At 41.7% G+C, this 18542-nt stretch overlaps 2 protein-coding genes across 2 annotated transcripts in view; both read right to left on the reverse strand.

Moving 5' to 3' along the window:
* The window catches only part of ANKRD12 (ankyrin repeat domain 12), a 58383-nt gene extending 57028 nt beyond the window's left edge, over window positions 1-1355 (reverse strand). The window contains exon 1 of the mRNA XM_014871217.2: window positions 1052-1355. The gene's annotated coding sequence lies outside the window, so the exon portion shown is untranslated. The remainder of the gene's footprint in view (window positions 1-1051) is intronic.
* Window positions 1356-5440: 4085 nt separating this feature from the next.
* NDUFV2 (NADH:ubiquinone oxidoreductase core subunit V2) lies at window positions 5441-18466 on the reverse strand. The gene is made up of 8 exons (XM_014871220.2): window positions 18279-18466; window positions 17199-17261; window positions 11596-11658; window positions 11395-11511; window positions 9671-9839; window positions 8505-8614; window positions 7749-7825; window positions 5441-6854 (listed from the first exon to the last, which is right to left on the reverse strand). Exons 1-8 carry the CDS (start codon window positions 18318-18320, stop codon window positions 6761-6763), a joined length of 735 nt encoding a protein of 244 aa, XP_014726706.1. The 5' UTR covers window positions 18321-18466; the 3' UTR covers window positions 5441-6760.
* Window positions 18467-18542: the final 76 nt, after the last annotated feature.

Raw genomic sequence — 18542 nt, forward strand, 5'->3', positions numbered from 1 at the left:
CTTAGGGAGGTGGTGGAATCAACGCTCCTGAAGGTGTTTAAGGAAAGACAGGACACAGCACTTAGTGCCATGGTCTACTTGACATGATAGTGTTTGGTCACAGGTTGGACTCAACGACCTCAGAGTCTTTTACAACCTAATTGATTTTGTGATTTTGCAAAATATTTATTTTATTTGGGAGTTTAAAGTAAAAGAAAAAAATCCTTTAATTTCTTATCGCATACACAGTCTTTAGGGAGAAAAAAGACAAAAAAAAAAAAAAACCAAACCAAAAAACCCTCCAGCAAAACAAAAAACCCAACCAAACAAGACTAAACATCATCAATGGTACCTCGACAGTCTGACAGGAACTAGAATGAAGAACTGAGCAACTGAGCCTGGCATCCTCTCATTCCCTGCCCTTCCTTTGTTGCCTGCTGTCACCTGTGCAGCGCGAGTTGCCGCGCTCCATCCACATCGGCGGCTGCCTGGCGCTGCCAGGGAAGGCAGGGAACGCGTTATCCTGCCGAGCAGCCAGGCAGCCTCGGCGGGGCCGGCACCGGCGGAGCAACTCCCGAGGCTGCAGGGAGCAGCCGAAATTCCCGACACGGAGGCGGGGCGTGTGTGTTATGTGCGTGTGTGTCTGTGTGCTGTGTGTGCCCTGTGTGTGTACACTGCCATGCCGCGCTCGGCACCCGCGCGCCGCTCGCCCGTGCCGCCTCCCCACCTTCCCCACACATTCCCCGCCCGGCCTCCCGCGGGAACCTCCCGTAGGCGGCGGGCCCCTCACGCCGGGCGGCGGGGCAGGAGCCAGGCTCGGCGGGCCAGGCGGTGACAGCGGCGGCCATGGCTCCCGCCGCGGCGCTGACGGGCTGACAGCACGGCCGGACGGAGCCGGGCGGGAGGCGCGGTGCCCGCTGCCCGGGGGGACACGGCGGCAGCGGTGACACCGCCGAGGCGGGCACCGAGTGGGCGCTACCCGGGCTCAGGGACAAGGGGGCGGCACCCCGTGGGTACCGGGTGGGGCCGAGGGTCCCCACCGCGCGCCGGGAAGGTGTGCTCCAGTCCTTACCTTCTCCCAGGAGCGCGGCAGCGGGACCCGTCCTCCTCCTCCTGCTGCTCCTGTGTCTGTGGACGGCGCGGCCGCGGGGAATCGGGCAGAGCAGCGAGTGCCGCCCTCAGTGCCCAGGGGCTGAGGCTCAGCCGCGGCTCCGGGCGCTGGGGCTGCCGGGGATTGCAAACACCCCGCCCGCCCGCCCTTCTTCTTTCTTTCTTTCCTTCCTTCCTTCCTTCACTCCCTCCTTCCTTCTCTCCCTCTCCTTCCCTCTCTCCCTCCCTCCTTTCCTCACACCCCGCGCCGCCGCTCGGCTCCCCCCGCCCCCCTCCCAGCGGCGCTCCCATTGGCCGCGCGCCGCCCACGTGGGCCTCGCGCAGGGCTCGGGACGCGGGCGAGCGGTGCCGCTGCCAACGACAGAGCGCTCGGGGCGGGGTAGGCACCGCACCTCTTCTCTCCATTCCCAGTGCCGTCCCCATCCTGAAGGAGACGGGCGCGGACGCCCATAGGGTGACGGGAAATAACGGGCTCCCGGGATGCCACGGCCGGACGGGGCTAGGACGGGGAGTAGGGCGCGAGCACTGCGCATGCGCGAGGGGGGGTTGCTGGGGCAGCCGCGCATCCTCTTGGGCTGCGGCCGCTGGAACCTTCTGGAAATGGCGGCGGCGGCGGCCTCGTCTGGTCACGGGATGAGGTGGCGGACGAGAGCTTTTCCGGTCCCTGCCGCGGGACGGGAGCCGACCTACGGCCAGCAGCGCGCCCCGCTTTGCCTCGCCCCATGCTGCCGCTGCCGCCCCTTCCCCGGGGAGGGGTTTTTCCGGCGGTGATGGCGCAGTGAGTTTTAACTGTCCGGCGTAGTGCGCGTGCGCGGCGGGCGCAGCCCATCCCGTTCCATCCCAACCTCTTCCATCCCATCACTGGGCGGTAGCGGGTACGGAGGGGCTGCCGCTAAAGGCCCCGCAGTCTCTGGGAGAAGCCCCCGGACGCAGGTGCGTGTGGCGCGGTGCCGGAGAGGCCGGGGTGGCCGTTCGCTTTCGCGAAAGGCTGTGGAACGCCGATCCCGCAGTGCCCGGGGGTCTGGTCCGTTCTGCTTCTCCCCTTCTCCCCCAACTCAGACACAATTCCCATCCGTCCGCCTCTGCAGGATAAAACAATCTCTGGGTTTCCGAACTAGGTTTTTGGGAGTGCCCCACTTGCACCAATGAGCCAGACCTCATATAAAGACATCTAAGGAGTTACGGAATTGACTGATGATGTAGCCCTAGTTGCAGCCTTGGAAAGGGGTCATTCTTCTGCATTCGTGAAAGGTTCTGCATCTGCTTATAACAATAGTAATATGTGGTAGGGCTTAAGGAACACTGGTGCGGTACTCGTGGATTTTCGGTTAATGCTCTCCAGATCGCTTCTGGGAGGTGCTGAAGGGCTGCCAGGTGTATTTTGACACGGCAGCTAAACAAAGCCCTTTAGCATAGTCATAATTGCCGTGGTCACTCTGCTGCTGGATTGGTTTAGTCTGTTACTGGGTAGAAAATCCTTAATAGCGCCTATTCATCAGAAAAGTGATTTTTTTCAGAAATAAAAGATTACTTTGATTGAGGCCACCTATTCTGTGGACTTGCTGTATATTCTGATCCTCATTGATGATGTACCAGCATGGATAGAGGATGGCATAAAAAATCTCTCATATTCCCATGCCCCACGACTTACTGTTCAAACAAACTTCTCTCATTTGCTTTCACAATCTTCCTGTACAAATGCTGGTAAAGATAATTTGTGTTGTAAATTTGTGTTGTTTCATTTGATTCTGTTAGCATACAGTGGATACTGTCTGGTGGCAAGGAACAGCACTGTCAGTGTGAATGACCATGTAACAAAGGGAGTTGCCTTCATATTCTTTTGTGTTCGATGGCAGAGGCTATCTCTAGCAGTGGCAAACTCATTGAATAGCAGACAGCCTACGGAATGTCAGCATAAGTGGAGTAAGAGCAGTTTTCAAAGGCAGAATTATTTTTCTTCTCATGATATTACGCAGGGATCCACACTGTAAAACATGACCGACTGCAGATGTGGCCTGCACTGTGATACTGCATTTTGATCTTTGTGCATGAATAGTGTGGAGTTCCAGAAATTAGGTGTTAGGTGTTCACAACCAGCAGCTGAGGTAACAGAGAACGAGTCTCATGAGCAGTATGTGCAGCAGCAGATGTTAAGATCTGATGATAATATCTGTCAATAACTGGAAAAAATACTGTTCCTTAAGCCTTTTGTAACAACTACTATTTGGACTAAGGAAAAGCATCAGTCAGTTGGCTGCTAGTTGCTACCCCTACATTCATTTCTTGCCCTTGTTTCCAGCAGCCCCTCCCTTTTACATCTAGCACAGCTGCAAGATGCTTTTGTAGCTGCACGGTGTTGGTGTGCACAGGACTTCCCTTGATCTGCCCTCCCCAGGGGAACATCCTGTGTCACCAGCACTGTGAACTATTGGTCTTAGGACAAACAGGTCCAACACCTGGTTGAACTGTGTCATTGCTGAATTCAGTCTAGTAACCAAAAGACTGAAAATTTCAGGCTGCAGTACAAAGACCTGACGTAAGAACTTACAGGATGCCACCCAGGTGAAAGCGTGTGCACTAACCTCTAGGAGGTAACTGGCAGGTCGGCCCGTGGTGCCAGCAAACATCCTGTACAGGCAGAATGGGATTTTGCTGCTTCTTCCTATTTAATGACAGAATACTGTTCCAGATAACATTTTTGTAGCAGTGTGTGGTGTTCATGGAAATCCTTTCTGTTATCCACATCATTGGATATCTAGAATTTCCTATTACTCCACATTTCCTTCTGTCTTCACCAAAGCAAAGAACCATCACCTCCCACTCTTGGAGTCCAGTGGATTCTTCTGGTGTCTTGTGCTTCTGTGTTCTAAATCACATTTCCTCTCTCAAGACTACCTATTTTAAAATCTTCTCAAGGTAGTATGTTTTTTCTTCCCCAGTTTCATTTACTTCTTTACCTTCTACTTTTAGAGAATTAATATAGTATGTGAGTTCTTTAATTTTTCCCTCATCCAAGGACATGCAAACAAGACCACTGAAAACACAGAATCAGTTCCGTTGGTGCTGCAGTACCAGTTTCAGGAATGTGTTGACTGGTGCTGTAGTTGACTCATTTTTGGCTTAACTCACCACCCAGTACTCTTACAATCCAGGATATTAACCACTCGATTGAAACTGCAGAATTGCAAGTGTGTAATTATTTGACAGGTTAGTGCTACTGCCTAGAATTAATATTAGTGACCCTCTGCTATTGAGGATAATAAAAATTATGTCCTGTTAATATTTGTTACCAAAAATGTCTTACTACTAGTAAAATACACCTTTTTTACTACCAGTAAAAGCAAGTTCAAATTTCAACAAAACCTGAAATAATGCAAGATGTGGATTTTTTTAACCATTTAATACGATGATTGCCCAGACTTTTTTGAGGAGAAACCAGGACCATAAAACCTCATATAATTGATGAAGTGGGTAAGATGAGAGAGAAGAGCAGTAGTTATTTTCTTACTTCTCTGCAATCATTTCACAGTCCTGTAGCTGCCCTCCAATACTCAGTTTAAAGAGTGATGTATCAGATTTCTGCCATGCAGTATGGATAACGTAAATTATCCTTTTCTAGTCAAGTGATTGGCAGATTCTCACATGTTGCATCAAAATGACTGACAGCTTGTCTGTGGAACATCGCTAACAATCTCCAAAATATGGGAACTGTGGAAGTCCATGTTCTGCTCATGAGATTGACATTGAAATTGTCATGTGCAGATGGAATAAATTGGGGAGAAAAGTGGGATAGAAATTCTGTCTGGCTTTAAAAATGGGTGGAGTCTGGCATTCTAAGCTTTGGAAGTTTCAAGCTTGGCAGGTCCAAAACTTTGTTTCCCTTTAACACGATCATGCAATCTCATAGGATTTCAGTTACATACAAAACCATGAATAACTGCAGCACAGTATAGTTCCACAATGCATGCAACATTCTCACTTGTATTCAACATATAGTTCAAAGGTTAGAATAAGGTAAGGCTGTAAGAACTAGACTACCGTTTCGTTGTTAAAATGGAACAGTCAGCGTAGTCAGACTGGGATACTAAAATGAGTCTGTCTTTGCATCAAGATGTGAGATGCCGTCTGCCTCATTTCATGTCTCTAGAGAAGTGCCACATAGTGCCAGATGCCTGGCCTGCTGCAAGGCCTGAGGCTATTACAAACATGGAGTGACCTTTCAGAAGAGCATTCAGAAACTTTAAATGACAGATAAGATTTCAATCCATGTACTATTTTCTCCTGTGCACTATGTTCTGTACTACTTCTATGCAAGTATTTTTTCATGCTTGTTTGGAAACTGCTTCACTCATGAGTTGTATGTATTTATTGAATTTCCTTTTCTGTTTGTATGCAATTCAACAGTTTCATTTTATAAATACAGTAATATGTTAGAGATAACAAGTTTCCCATACAAATGATTTACACATATATTATGTTCCCAGAACTACCAACAGTAATACTGCCTTCTTAACGGCCCTATTGAAATAATGGTGGTGCATGAACAGACCACGTGAGATAGCCAGTATGCAGGTAATCTGTAAAAACAGAATTTAACTCCGAAGAGGGAAAATAGTTTGGTGAAATACTATTAATCAGACTATTAAAACAAACTAATATAAATTATACAGTTAAAGCTTCATCTGTCTCATCAATTGTAATATAAGTTCCAATGACACAATGTGGTCTCAGGTGACTGATGTGTCCACATTTCCTAATTTACATGGAAATGTACGTCTGTATAGCTAAAGCTATTTGCCCAGTTTTATAAGCATAGGTATTAAGTGTCAGTATGCAGTCAATTTTTAAAAAACTTATCTTCAACATTTTTATATAGAAAGAAATTCCTCAGTTTCACACAGATTGTTCTTGAAAGTAGCTACTACAGAGTAATAAAAGGTCAAAGAAGGGTCTGTGAATCAAAGATCCAGTGTCAGATATTACTACCCTTAGGCACATGTTGAACTGTTGGGATATATTGTCTTCCCCCAACTCTGTACTTTGTCTGTACTACATAAATTTGCACAGGAAGTTAACTGGTTTTTGTTGCTATTAATTCTTTTATTAGAACACTACTGCTCTTTGGGGCTTTACATTTTTCCTGATTACAGAATGATACTAAGAAGAATTAAGCTTAAGAAGAACCACTTCTAACTGAACCTATGAGATTTTTTACACGGCACAGCTCAGATAACCTTTCTTGTTTGTGTGTTTGTTTGTTTATAAGTTGCCAATAAAAGTAACATGATGCAGTTTTGTCTGATAATCTTTCAGTTTGATTCCTTGTGCATTTGTGCATTTGCCCGATTTGTAATTTAGTGAGTTTTATCACTTCTTCAAAGAGCTGTAGAAAAAGCTGAAAGAATTTTCAACGACAGATCAAAAGATGGAGCTTTTCATCTCTTGTTAACCGTAAGTGGACTTTCAGGCAGTCACCGTACACAGTCCACAGGAACCACTTTTCTTAAAATCGTGAATTATGATTAAACTGGTCTGTAGTTAAAAGCACAGTAAGTTGGATAGTCTAATTGCTGATATTTTTTTTTTAAACCAAAACATTACAATGTACATAATTTTACTGAGATTGAAGATACTTTATTCTTTTCAGACAGTTCATATATTACAAAAATCCTTAGAGGTCATCTCGAACTCCAAAACCTGGTCCTTTGGGTGGTTCAGTCAGGGAAGTAAGGCCACCAGCTGGCTCACAAGAAAAACGTCCACTCCTGCAAAATGAAATCAGTTTATTCATTGCTGGTATTGCTAAAACCTTAGATTCTGTTTACTTGTTGGATAGAAGACAGTCACACATCTGACTTAAGGCTAAAGCCACTATTTCTTTTTTGTTCTTCCTATTCAACCTTCAGAAAAAGTGTGATGTAGCAGTTAAAGTGAAAGGATTCCAAATTCAGACAGTGACAAATAATTTCATAACTGAAATGCAAGGTAGGACCACTTGTTTTCTTTTATATTCATTTATAGGTTGGCCAGACAACATCAAATTTTATCAATCATAGTTTTGTTACAGATGCTTCCCTGTGTTTCTTTGAAATTGTAACTGTTTTAAGATTATTGTTCTTGTATTCAAAACATCTTTATAGAAACAATAGGAATAGGTAACACCCAAGTCAAATTAATTTCCTCATTGACACAAACGTAGGTGGACTAACAAAGAACAGTGGGAAATAACAGATAAGAAAAATTAAGCAATAACAACTCTCTCACTAACTTACAGTCTTCGAGTTTTGTCAGAAATCAGAAAAAAATCCAACCATCAGGAATTTTTTAATTTAAGTTATCTAGACAGAAATTCCAACAGGTGACATCATTCACCTATTACTTATTAAGACAAATCAGAATTCATGTTTTCACATTTCGTGCTCCTCTGGTCGGTCATCAAGAACATGCAAATTCTCAGTTCTTTCCAGTTTTGTTTTGGCTTTGACTGCATGCACTTCTGTTCAGTAAATTATTTAATGCCTTTTAGCTGTAGGCTGTGAACTCAGATAACTGAAAAAGTTTCTCAGAAGAATCACCCTTCATGTAGGTGACCAATACAATACACATAATTTATAAATACAGGCAATTATATATTATAGCTTATTATAAATATAGCATACCTTGGGCCTGGTTTGGGAACTTTGCCAGCCTTTAGCTCATCAATTATGTCTTCAATATCTTTGGGTGTCAAATCTTCCTGTTAAAAAAAAAAAAAAATCACTGAATAAACTGAGAGAGTTATCAGTTATGCTAAATGCAGCACTTAAAATTTATCAGATCAATGTAACCCTAGCACAGGTACTTTTGATCCTATCCATTAACATACATAGTGGCTTAAAGAATGAGAAGTCTACTGTCATTTTAATGTTGAGACTTTACTTCATGTGTAGTTACAGACATTATGCTAAAACAATATTGATGCAGGCCAAGGGTTTGTGTTTTCAGCTTCCTGGTATTAGGGAGCTGGATCTCTGCCTACCCACATGCCATGACATATACTGCAGAATGGTGTCGGCTGCAACAAAAATATTTTGGGTATAGTTCAAGACAGCACTTAAATTAGTCCATACTTTCCAACAGACTGCTTTGAAGTGCTTTCCGAAGCTTATCACATACATATTTAAAAATTCCAAATTTACAGGCAGAACACAGTCACAAAAATGCTTCACTCCTCTTGTATATAATACAATGATACACCTGATACAAATGAAGTGTTCTAGCAAGAGGCCAAGAAACTAAAAGATGTGGTACACAATGAATTGTTCCTGCCAACGGGAATTAGAAAACTGACCACGACTTCACAATCTGGAACAACTGGGAAATAAAGGTAAGCCAGCAAAGAAATTTAATCTTTTAAAGGGGGATGTAGTACTTACGTAGTAATTGTCATTTATTTGTACCATCGGTGCGTTTACACAAGCACCTAAACATTCCACTTCTATCAGCGTGAAGAGCTTATCAGGTGTTGTTTCCCCAACTTTAATACCTAAATCAAAAAATTAATTAGGCTCAGCAGTGGTTATGTACAACAGAAATAAAGCATGAATCTAAGTACTCCATACATTGTATTACTTGTATTTTGGCCTTAAAAACATTTGCAAAATTAAATGCCCTTTAATGAGCCCAAAATGTTTCCATTAAACCGAAGTTTCTAATAAACCATTAAGTCAATTTTCAGATACATTTTTGAGACCTTGTTTACAGGTATGATTCATTGAAAAATAACAATGAAATGACAATTCTAAGAAACACAACACATCTACTCAATATTTTTAGTAATCAATACAATAAAATGGAAAAAATAGAACACATAGCTTTTATGTGCTGGTAGGAAAAATCATTAATACAGTGTTGAATATTCCAAAATTAAACAACATCCAAGAATTGTTAGCAACAAATTCATAAACAACTTGCAAGTTTATACACAACGATGATTTACTGAACTATACACATACTTAGCATCCATGGCATGTTACTTTTCTACTGCTAGAGGTGCAGACCTTCCCCAGAGGTGAGCTAGTCCAAGTAACATCTCAGAGTCTGATCTCTACAAAATACTCCATGGAAGGAAGAATGCTGAAATGAAGCTATCTATGCAGTAACATTTCATCTAAATATGCCTTTTTTCTGACAACAGAGTATAGTAAATGACAGATTTAATAGGCAGCTCATCACTGATTCTTAGAAAAAGTTAACACAACTTTTCAGAGAAGGGGAAGAACTGTTAGTTGCTCATCTTACCCTCTCCTCCCCATAACCACCCAAGAAGGAAAAAAACCCTAACCCACACACAAAACCCCTGAGTACTCCTTACATCCCATGATGCACCATTCTCAATTGACTTTTCCCATGGAGAGTTCATAAATTATGTTAAAGCCATGTTACCATCCACAGGGACCTTGACAGACTAAAGAGGTGGGCCCATGTGAACCTTATGAAGTTGAACAAGGCCAGTTTTTTCTTCCATTATATGAAGAATTTTACTTCAGTATAATTAAAAGTAAAAAACTTATAAAAAGTATATTACAAATTTGTGTCTTACCCAGTTTCTTCTTAATGGCTTCTAAAATGCTGTCAGAGTCTCGCAGCATGCACGGCGTGGTGGTGCAGACCTGAATGTGGTATTTCCCAACAGGTTTGCGATTGTACATGGTGTAGAAGGTTGCTACTTCATAGACTCTCATGGGAGGCATGTCTAAAACTTCAGCAACCTGTGACAGGGGAAAACATGCTATACTGAATTCTCAGAGGGTAGCAGTAATAAAGGCATTTAGCAAACTATGTCAGTGAAGTCACCTGTGTTGCCTGCAGTAACAGGTAAGTAAGAGGGTGGTGGTGGATATCAAAGCACATACTCCAAGTGCCAGGACTGGACACCTGAGTTCTCTGACTGGCATCACCCTGCTCAAGCACAAATTCCACTAAGCCACGATCAGCACAGCAAGGAGCTCTCATCAGCTCCCATCCAGCATCTCTTGTCAGACACAAGGAGATGGGAGCAGTCAGCTAGGTTTGGGCTTTCCTTGTCAGTTCCAGCTCACACTGCAGTTGGCTGTGTGAATGAACAAACCTGTACGATCCTGCCCACACTAATCCATGGAAGTATTTTGGTAAGGAATACTTACTTGTAAACCGGTAAGCTGTGCTTAGGTAATTCATATAGAGCAGGTCTCCCTCAGGTTCTGCAGATTGCTGTCACAGCTATTAAGTAGGGAGTGAAGCATGATCTCCATGGAGCCAGTTCTAGTACAAGTATCCCTGATCTCATTAACCTGGAACCCTGGCAAACTGCACAAGTTGAGAACTGGCTCTTGTTTCAATACTGAAACTGTTTTATGTTCCAGTTTCTCTAGCAGGCGAAAAACATAATATGGAAAATATCTGTTCACGTAAAAGCCTTAAGATCATTTTTAACAGAATTTCAACCTGAAACTTAAATGAACAAATATACACTGCCAGCATTAATGGAGCTTTGAGGCTTTATGTTATGCTGTAGAGAAGCTGTAGCAGACATAAGCTGCCTTTCTTTAAATGCTCATTTACCACCTTCAGTCATTTCTCTAATGCTCTCAGTCCTCACATTAAATTTAAAACTTTTCACTTTAAAATTGATGATATGCCAGATGATAACACAGAGTACAACAGATTTATTCACATGAATATAAACCAGATTCTTTTATTTCTTCGTATTTGGTTACTGTCATGCAGCCTCTTACTTCAGAGCAGTGTAGTTGTTTACCTGGTTATTCTGAAACAATTTTAATAATTAACCCAACAAGTCTTCTGGGCACTTGCTGTGAGGTGTTACCCAATACTCCTGACATCTACTACACTAACTGCTCTGCAGAGTTCTTACAGACCTAGAGATTAAGTATAATCCAGGCAATGTGTGAAATGCCATTAATTTGGAAGAAAAGTCCACTGATGTTACGTTTTTTTCTTTCCCCATATTCAGCAGTGAACAAAGTCGAGTTTCTGTTCCTAATTCTAGGATTATTCTGGGAGAAGAGCCTATATGAATAGGCTTTATCTAATTTTTTATTTGATTTTTGGTTTCTAGCAATGGGCTAGTATGTAAACAGAGCCCTGAGTTTTCTGCATTAGTTTTCCCTTTTATTTTAAAAAATGTAGTCTCATAGGGAATTCTCACAATTCTGTGCCACATGTAAATTCCTATGTTAGTAAGCTTTCATTAATTAATATTCTAGTAAGATATTGAGAGAAAACAATAAAATTATGCTTGAAAGATCATTAAGTACTAAATACCTTGTTCATAGCTGATATGGGCAGCCATCCATGCTGTCTTTGGGCCAAATCCAGCACTGCCATGACAGCTGCAGACTTGTGTCCCTCTGGGTAGTTGTTTATGATCGCTTCTATTCGCTTGTTAAAGAGAAAGCAGGAAAACAAATCAGCACTGCTCTAAAGACAAAGTCTGTGTATTGAAATTTCTTTTTGTCTGCATACCTTTAGGTTTTCAGGTGTGAACTCAAATGGAGTATTTGGATTGTTTTCAGGACTATCTCTATGCTTCAAGAAAAGAAGAAAAACATGTAAAAATGGGTGGTTAGGAAATTATTCAAGACATATTTACTGTTGTAAAATACCTTCTTGTTACACAGTTACAGTTGAGCTGCTTGAATAAAAACTATACAGTCCAGAGTACTGAAGTGATTAAATAAATTTGGGACAGTTATCAAAAATATTGATAATTATTTCATCACTCTTAAAAATCATAACCTATTCCTATTACATGACTTACTGAGAAATACATGAAATTATATATTGAGAAAATGTACGGTGGTGTTATCAAAATACGTAATTTTAACACTCTTAATACAGTTTGACAATTATATTCAAATTTACAATAGGCAGAATAAGAATGCTCTGGTTAATACCTTATAAACAAGATACTAAAACAACAGTTCATTTTTCCCTTTACCGTGAAATATTAGTTTTAAGAAAACTTCACAATTCATCAAGAAGTTTGCTGTAGAATTAAAACATTTGCACATTCAAACACATTATTAATAAATTTTAGCATTATTTTGATTTGTAATAGATTTCAACATTTTCATTTTATATACAATTCTGAATCAAGATGTAAGAAATAGAATTTGAATTAGTATTTCCAAAATAAGGTATTCTAAGGTTATTTTTAAAGTGGTCTTCTAGGGAAACATCAAATTTTAATTAGTTCTTCTGTATTCAGAAAATAAAAATTTAGAAGTCGTGAAAAAATAACATTTTCCTGTAGTAAAATCTTAGTTCTGATGAAAATCCTTTTCCACCAGAAAAATGTTCCTGCACAAAATTTTTAGCTGTCTCTAAGCAGCTCATTTTGCTTCTGTTAAACACCTATAGTTAAGTCTAATTCCAAACTTCATACAGTTTTCAAATTGAGAAGATTTCAAATTAAATGGAAAGTTTGTGGGAAAATACAAGCTATACTTGAGGCTTGATGGTAAAAGCAATCCACAAATAGCCAATAATAAAAGCTTTAGAAGAGTATTTAGAACAAAGAAACCCCCTCCACTGACTTCCACTTGGATCATTTCCGCCAGTTACGGAGCGTGATTTTGCAGTTGCCACACTATACTCTTCTTAGTAAGCAGCAAAGGATTTAATGGAAAGCCTTAACATTGCCAAGACACTTGCATACTGAAGTATGTATAATCAGTGAAAGAACTTAGAACACGTGTGGTCCACAGCTATTCTTGGATTTAGCAATTTTAATATGGAAATACTGCACAGGCAAATACTTCAATTACATCTGTGGGTCTGTCCAGGGATTACCTTTGCTTATCCTGTCTATATCCCAAAGCAGACAATATGACTGCCACCATCAGTTTGAAAGCATTGTGCCTTCACCACAGTTTCAAGTCCAATAGAAAACTACCATTGGTAAATACTTCACAAAGGATGACTTTCCTATAAGAACAGGAATTACAGGAAGATGACTGATGCCCTTTGAACACGCTAATATTTTATTAAGCGCTAATTTCTTGCTTATGGTGTAATGTACAAAGTAACATAAAAGAGCTTTTAGGAACACGATTCCCATTATTTTAGACTGACCCTTCTAGATAAAGGATTTGATGAATCATATTTAGTCTTGGTGAGTGTTTCCTACCAATTTTAATGGAAAAAAAGGGGCTGATGGAGAAAAGACTGATTGGAAATACTGTACAACTTTTATTATTTTTTCCCTTACAGACCTTTCCATGTCTTAGCTGCACAGATCAATTCCACGATTCATTATAAGTATTTCCATAACTTAGCTTTTCCTTCTCAAATCTGCATGCCTATTTTGCTATTATTTTGCCTTCCATTGCTATTTGATAGTTAGCAATTGTACTTCATCTCAAAATCCTTTGCAAATAAACGTGTTTGATTTATTAAAAGCTCCCTCTGTCTGGAGCAGCTGTTCTTTTCAGTGTGTCATCTCTAAACTGATATCCTTAAATGCCCTACATGTTATGAGGAATAATAAAAACTTTATATTGAAGATACAGGTGTAGCTGTTGCAAGGTCTTACAATATATTGTAAAGGCTGGAGCAGAGATGAGCAATAAATAAGTCAATGCCACTTTTTATGTTTGCTGTTTTCCTGAAAGGGCTTAATCTAATTCTGGGCCATGGAGAGTTTGACAGTTTTCATCAAGAGCTTACACAGTTCTAAGACTCCTGGGCAGTTAGGAATTTATGTGTTCTCTAGTCTTACATTTGTCTGACAATGTGCAATTTATCTGAGACTTGCATGCACTTATGTGCTCCTAAATGACATGGGTGCACTTCCATATTTTTTTAAGATACAGATTCTAGAGAGCAAGATCAGAAATAAGGACAGTATTGGAAAGAGCACTAAGATAAATTACAGAGTGGTTGAAGTTAGATGGAACCTCTGGAAGTCATCTGGGTCAAACTCCCCTGCTCAAGCAGGAACACCCAGAGCTGCTTGCCCAGCACTCTGTCCAGATGGTTTCTTCTGAATATATCCAATAATGGAGACTCCACAACCTCTCTGGGCAACGTGTGCCAGAGCTCTGTCACCCTCACAGTGAAAAAGTGTTTCCTGATATTCTCTGAGGCCATTGCCTCTGGTCTTGTCACTTGGCACCACTGAAATGAGCCTGGCTCTGTTCTCTTTGCACTCTCCCCATGCAAGTCTCATTCCAAGTCCTTGTAGTGGTCCCCAATTTCCCGAAGTCTTACATGAAGTTTTCATATTTCCAAACAGACCCTATTTAAGTAGGAACACCTTCACTGCAAAGGCTACCCAAGCCATAGATGCCAGTGCCCTCCCATAGAAGCCACTAAAGCTGCTGAATGGTCTCCTCATACTCTTTTTGCTACACTGACCTGGGCCATTTTTTTAGTATGCTTTCTTTTTTCCCAGTGATCTAATACTGTGTCTTTCTTGACACAGAAAATTATTAAAGAGCACTGAAGAATTACAACAGAATAATTAGAATAATTTAGTTTCTATGTATACTGCAAAAAAATTGGCCTGAGACTTGACTTATGCCCTATGGTAAACACCAGTCCAAAGCACTGTAAACCAAAATGAGAGAACTGGGTGGTCTGCAGGGGCGATATTTAGGGCAACAAACTGTTCAGAATTCATATCAAATCAGCATTGAAAAAATATGTGTTACTCCTCCTCTAAAGGGAAAGTACCCTACATTCACTACTCCAACAGAACTCAAGATATACCCCTCTTACTTTAAGAGTGGTGGAAGTGCTCTCAAACCCGAGTATCTCACTGACCAACTTCACAAGTAGCTAAAACTTGAATACAGCAATTCTTCATGTGCTGAACCCCCTGTGCAGCCCCATGACAAAGCCCACATCAGGGCTGTTGATGTGTTAAGGAAACTTCAGTCCATGTATTGAAAACAATAAACCAGAAGAGCTAAGTTTTAGCTGTTAAGAAGGCTAGAATCGGGTAAAGTCATTATAGAGAATGCATGTTTCAATGAAGAAAGGTAATCGTATTAAATGTCTCTGGAATCAGGCCTTCCCTAGCCATCAGAACTTAAGAGATTTAGAGCATTGCTCTTACATTCCTACGGGCAAACTATCTACCTAATTTTGTACTTGATATCCTCTCACTGGAAGTGTGATGTAGCTGCCTGTGATGGCAGCTAGTTGAATTTAATAATTGAGAGAAAGGCTCTTTCTGGCTGTTTCAGAATACAAATGCATTTCAGCAGAAGTTCTCTTATTTCTGTGTGTTTCTGCTTACATGTTTGCAAAGGGAAGCATAGGCATGCAAACCAGAAATGCCTTTTAATACTACATTTTATGACAACCAGGTCCCTTGCTAGCCTGTCCTCTGCTGTTACAACATCAACACACTGCATGCCTTTACCTTCCTCACATAAAAAATGCAAGAAGAAGCAGCAATAAGCTTCGTAAAGCAAATCCAAGAGAGCACCACAACAGGTTTGAGTTACTGCCATTAGTCCTGCACAAGCAGTTTTTAAACAAATTTGACACTTCTTCTGCCTGCAATTAAAAAAAAAAAAAAAAAAAAAAAGAAGACTTTAAATTTTTTCTTCCTCTACAGAAACCCAGGGGGAGTCCAATTTTCTGATTGTATATGAATACCTGGTGTAGATTAAAATAATGCCTTCACCTCAAACCAGCAGGACAAGTTTCCCTTGAAATTTGCCATTTTAAGTAATACCTGGAATTTAGTTAGGGCAAACAATTACACACACATGCAATGACATTCAACTGTCTTCTTCCCATTATCTTTTACTTCAGAGAAGAACAAATATTACCTTATTAAAAAACAACAACTGAGGAAAAAAAACCAACAAGAAAAATCCAAACTCCCACAGAACCAAGTTCTTATGATCCTGTCGCAAAAATTCTGCTGTGGAATAAGTCATCAATGATGCTATTAAATAAACATCTGCAAAGCACTCAGCTTTTCTACTTGCCTTTCTCTGTTATCAGGCTCCTCCCTGCAGCAAATACCTTAAACAATTACATAAGTCTTGAATTTACAAAGCTAACTAGCTTCATATGTCCGACATCAACAGCCATTAGGGTGCCAACGACACAATTTGCCTGTCTTCACCAGCCTCCAACTACACTTCAAGTTTCCTAAATTGCCAGACTACAGCATTTCCTCTACTCCTTGAGCACCAGCTCTCACCCTGTAAATCACCAATTCCTGCTCAGATTTCTGGAAAAGTATACAAAGCATATACCGAGATCCTATTAACTTCATTTTATGATTAAAGCTGTAGAGACAGCTGCAGGAAAAAAAAGGACAACAACAATGTATCCAAAAATCCTGAGCACCTGTTTTCAACAGTGGTCAACTCTCTAGTCAAGTGCTGATTTTATCAAATGTTGGGAAAATGCCAAATTATTCAGCTGTTAAACTGCAGACCAGCCAAAGCTCTGAATGGAGCAGAATGGGACAAAATGCACACTCTCTTGAGATGCTTCAGGTTCTCTTCAGAGGTACACAGACAACACAGCCGCTTTTACACACTTAAATTCAAGGGCTTTTTACTTTTTACAGTCACTGCTACTGTTTATGCCTTTAATGACAGTGCCTAATAGCCTCAATTACGACTCATCATATGACCTTCTGTATCACACAGAACATGAACAAGAACTGTACTTTTCAACACCTGTAAACACAGCTAGGACCTGAGCCCACAGGTAATTCCGCAGCAAATTTCAGAAAGCAAGAAACTGCACCTGCAAGTAGTTTAACGAGATTCAATTACAAACTCAACTAAAATAAACAGAAGAAACAAGAAATGGTTTATAATGAAATAAAGTTTAAGCAAAGTCTCATCTGCAATCACATACATATTATGGAGCATTTTCACTATATAAGGCAAGAAACAGAAAAGCCAAAAACTAAAATAAGACCTTTGATACTTCACTACAATTCTAGTAGAAGATTATACAGAAAAAACCCTCTTCTTTGTAAATGCCAGTGGGTTTCTATAGCCCATCAGAAGCTTTTAGGCAGATTTTAAAAAGCACATGCCAAACTCTTCTGACCCATCCCCCTTACAGTAAAGAAGATTATTTACCACAAATAAGGCTCCAGTGGCATTACGCTCTGCTGTTCCATGCAAGTATCGGATCTGTTTTACCTACAAGCAAAATACAGTGTTAATAATGCACATACTTCTAGTGGCTGCTTTCAGAACCAATCTGATTTCCATTCTAACTGTAAGCCATTAATTCTACTGCCATCACTAAAATAAGTCAAGAACAGACTATTAAGGGCTCTCCTGTATTATTAGGAGAGCAAATCTCTCAACTCTGGCCTTGACCAGTTCAAACAATGTAGAAATTGAAGGATTTAATTCTGCTACTGCTTAAGTGCCTTGAACACAAATTCTCATCCAACATTTCATGAAGAATTTCCCAGTTTGTGACTTTATATCCTATATACTATAAAGTTTGCAGAAACCACCACTACTACTGAAGTTCTTCTCCAGTTAGCATCTAAATGCTTCTTCAGCTTTTATCAAACTGGTATAAGAGGGCAAATGTAAACACAAACCTGGAGAATGAACAGAACACACATCCACATTCAAGTTCTGTTCAACTATTCTCTGTACTCTCTAACATGCCAGAACAGATCAAGATTTCTAGATTCCGGCCGGTATTAGTAAGATTTGATAATTTTACCCCAAATATTTATTATATTAAACTTGGTTTTATATTAAATTAGGTTTAGTTTTATACTTAATTCTTGAGCAATTTCGAGGTTTCTTAGAGTAGAATCACAGAATAGTTTGGGGTGGAAGGGACGTAAAGATCACGTCGTTCCAATCCCCTGCCATGGGCGGGGACACCTTCCACTAGACCAGGCAGCTCAGAGTCCCATCCAACCTGGCCCTGAACGCTCCCAGGGATGGGACAGGTCATATGACAGGGAAAGGCTGCAACCATCCTGTGACACTACACTGCAGGTGCAACTGCAGCTAGGAAGACTGAGCTGATCAGGCTGTCTTTGCAGAAGAGCAGGGACTACGTGCTCCACAGACTTGGATTCCAGGCAGCCACCCACCCCCAGCCGCCCCTCCCCACGCCCCGCCGCGGCCTCCCCGCTCTCCCGCGGCCTCTGCGGCTCCCGGCCGGCGGGGGCAGGCAGCCCTTACCGAGCGTGCGGCCGCGGCGCGCAGGGCAGCGCACAGCAGCATGGCGGCGGCGGCAGGAGCGCCGATCCCCGCTCCCGCTGCTCTTCCTTGTCCCGATCCCTCTCCTTGAGGCCTGCGCTCGCCCTCCGCGCAGCGCCAAGGAGACCCGCAGCGCGCATGCGCCGGGGCGCGCCCGCAGCGCGCGTGCCCGCTCTGGGAGCAGGGGCTGTCCTGGCCGTGCCCGCGGGGATCCCGGGCCGCCGCTACCGGGAACCGGGCCGCGGG

This window comes from Sturnus vulgaris, chromosome 1 (assembly GCF_052056855.1).
Source record: "Sturnus vulgaris isolate bStuVul1 chromosome 1, bStuVul1.hap1, whole genome shotgun sequence".
NCBI classification, from domain to species: Eukaryota; Metazoa; Chordata; class Aves; order Passeriformes; family Sturnidae; genus Sturnus; species Sturnus vulgaris.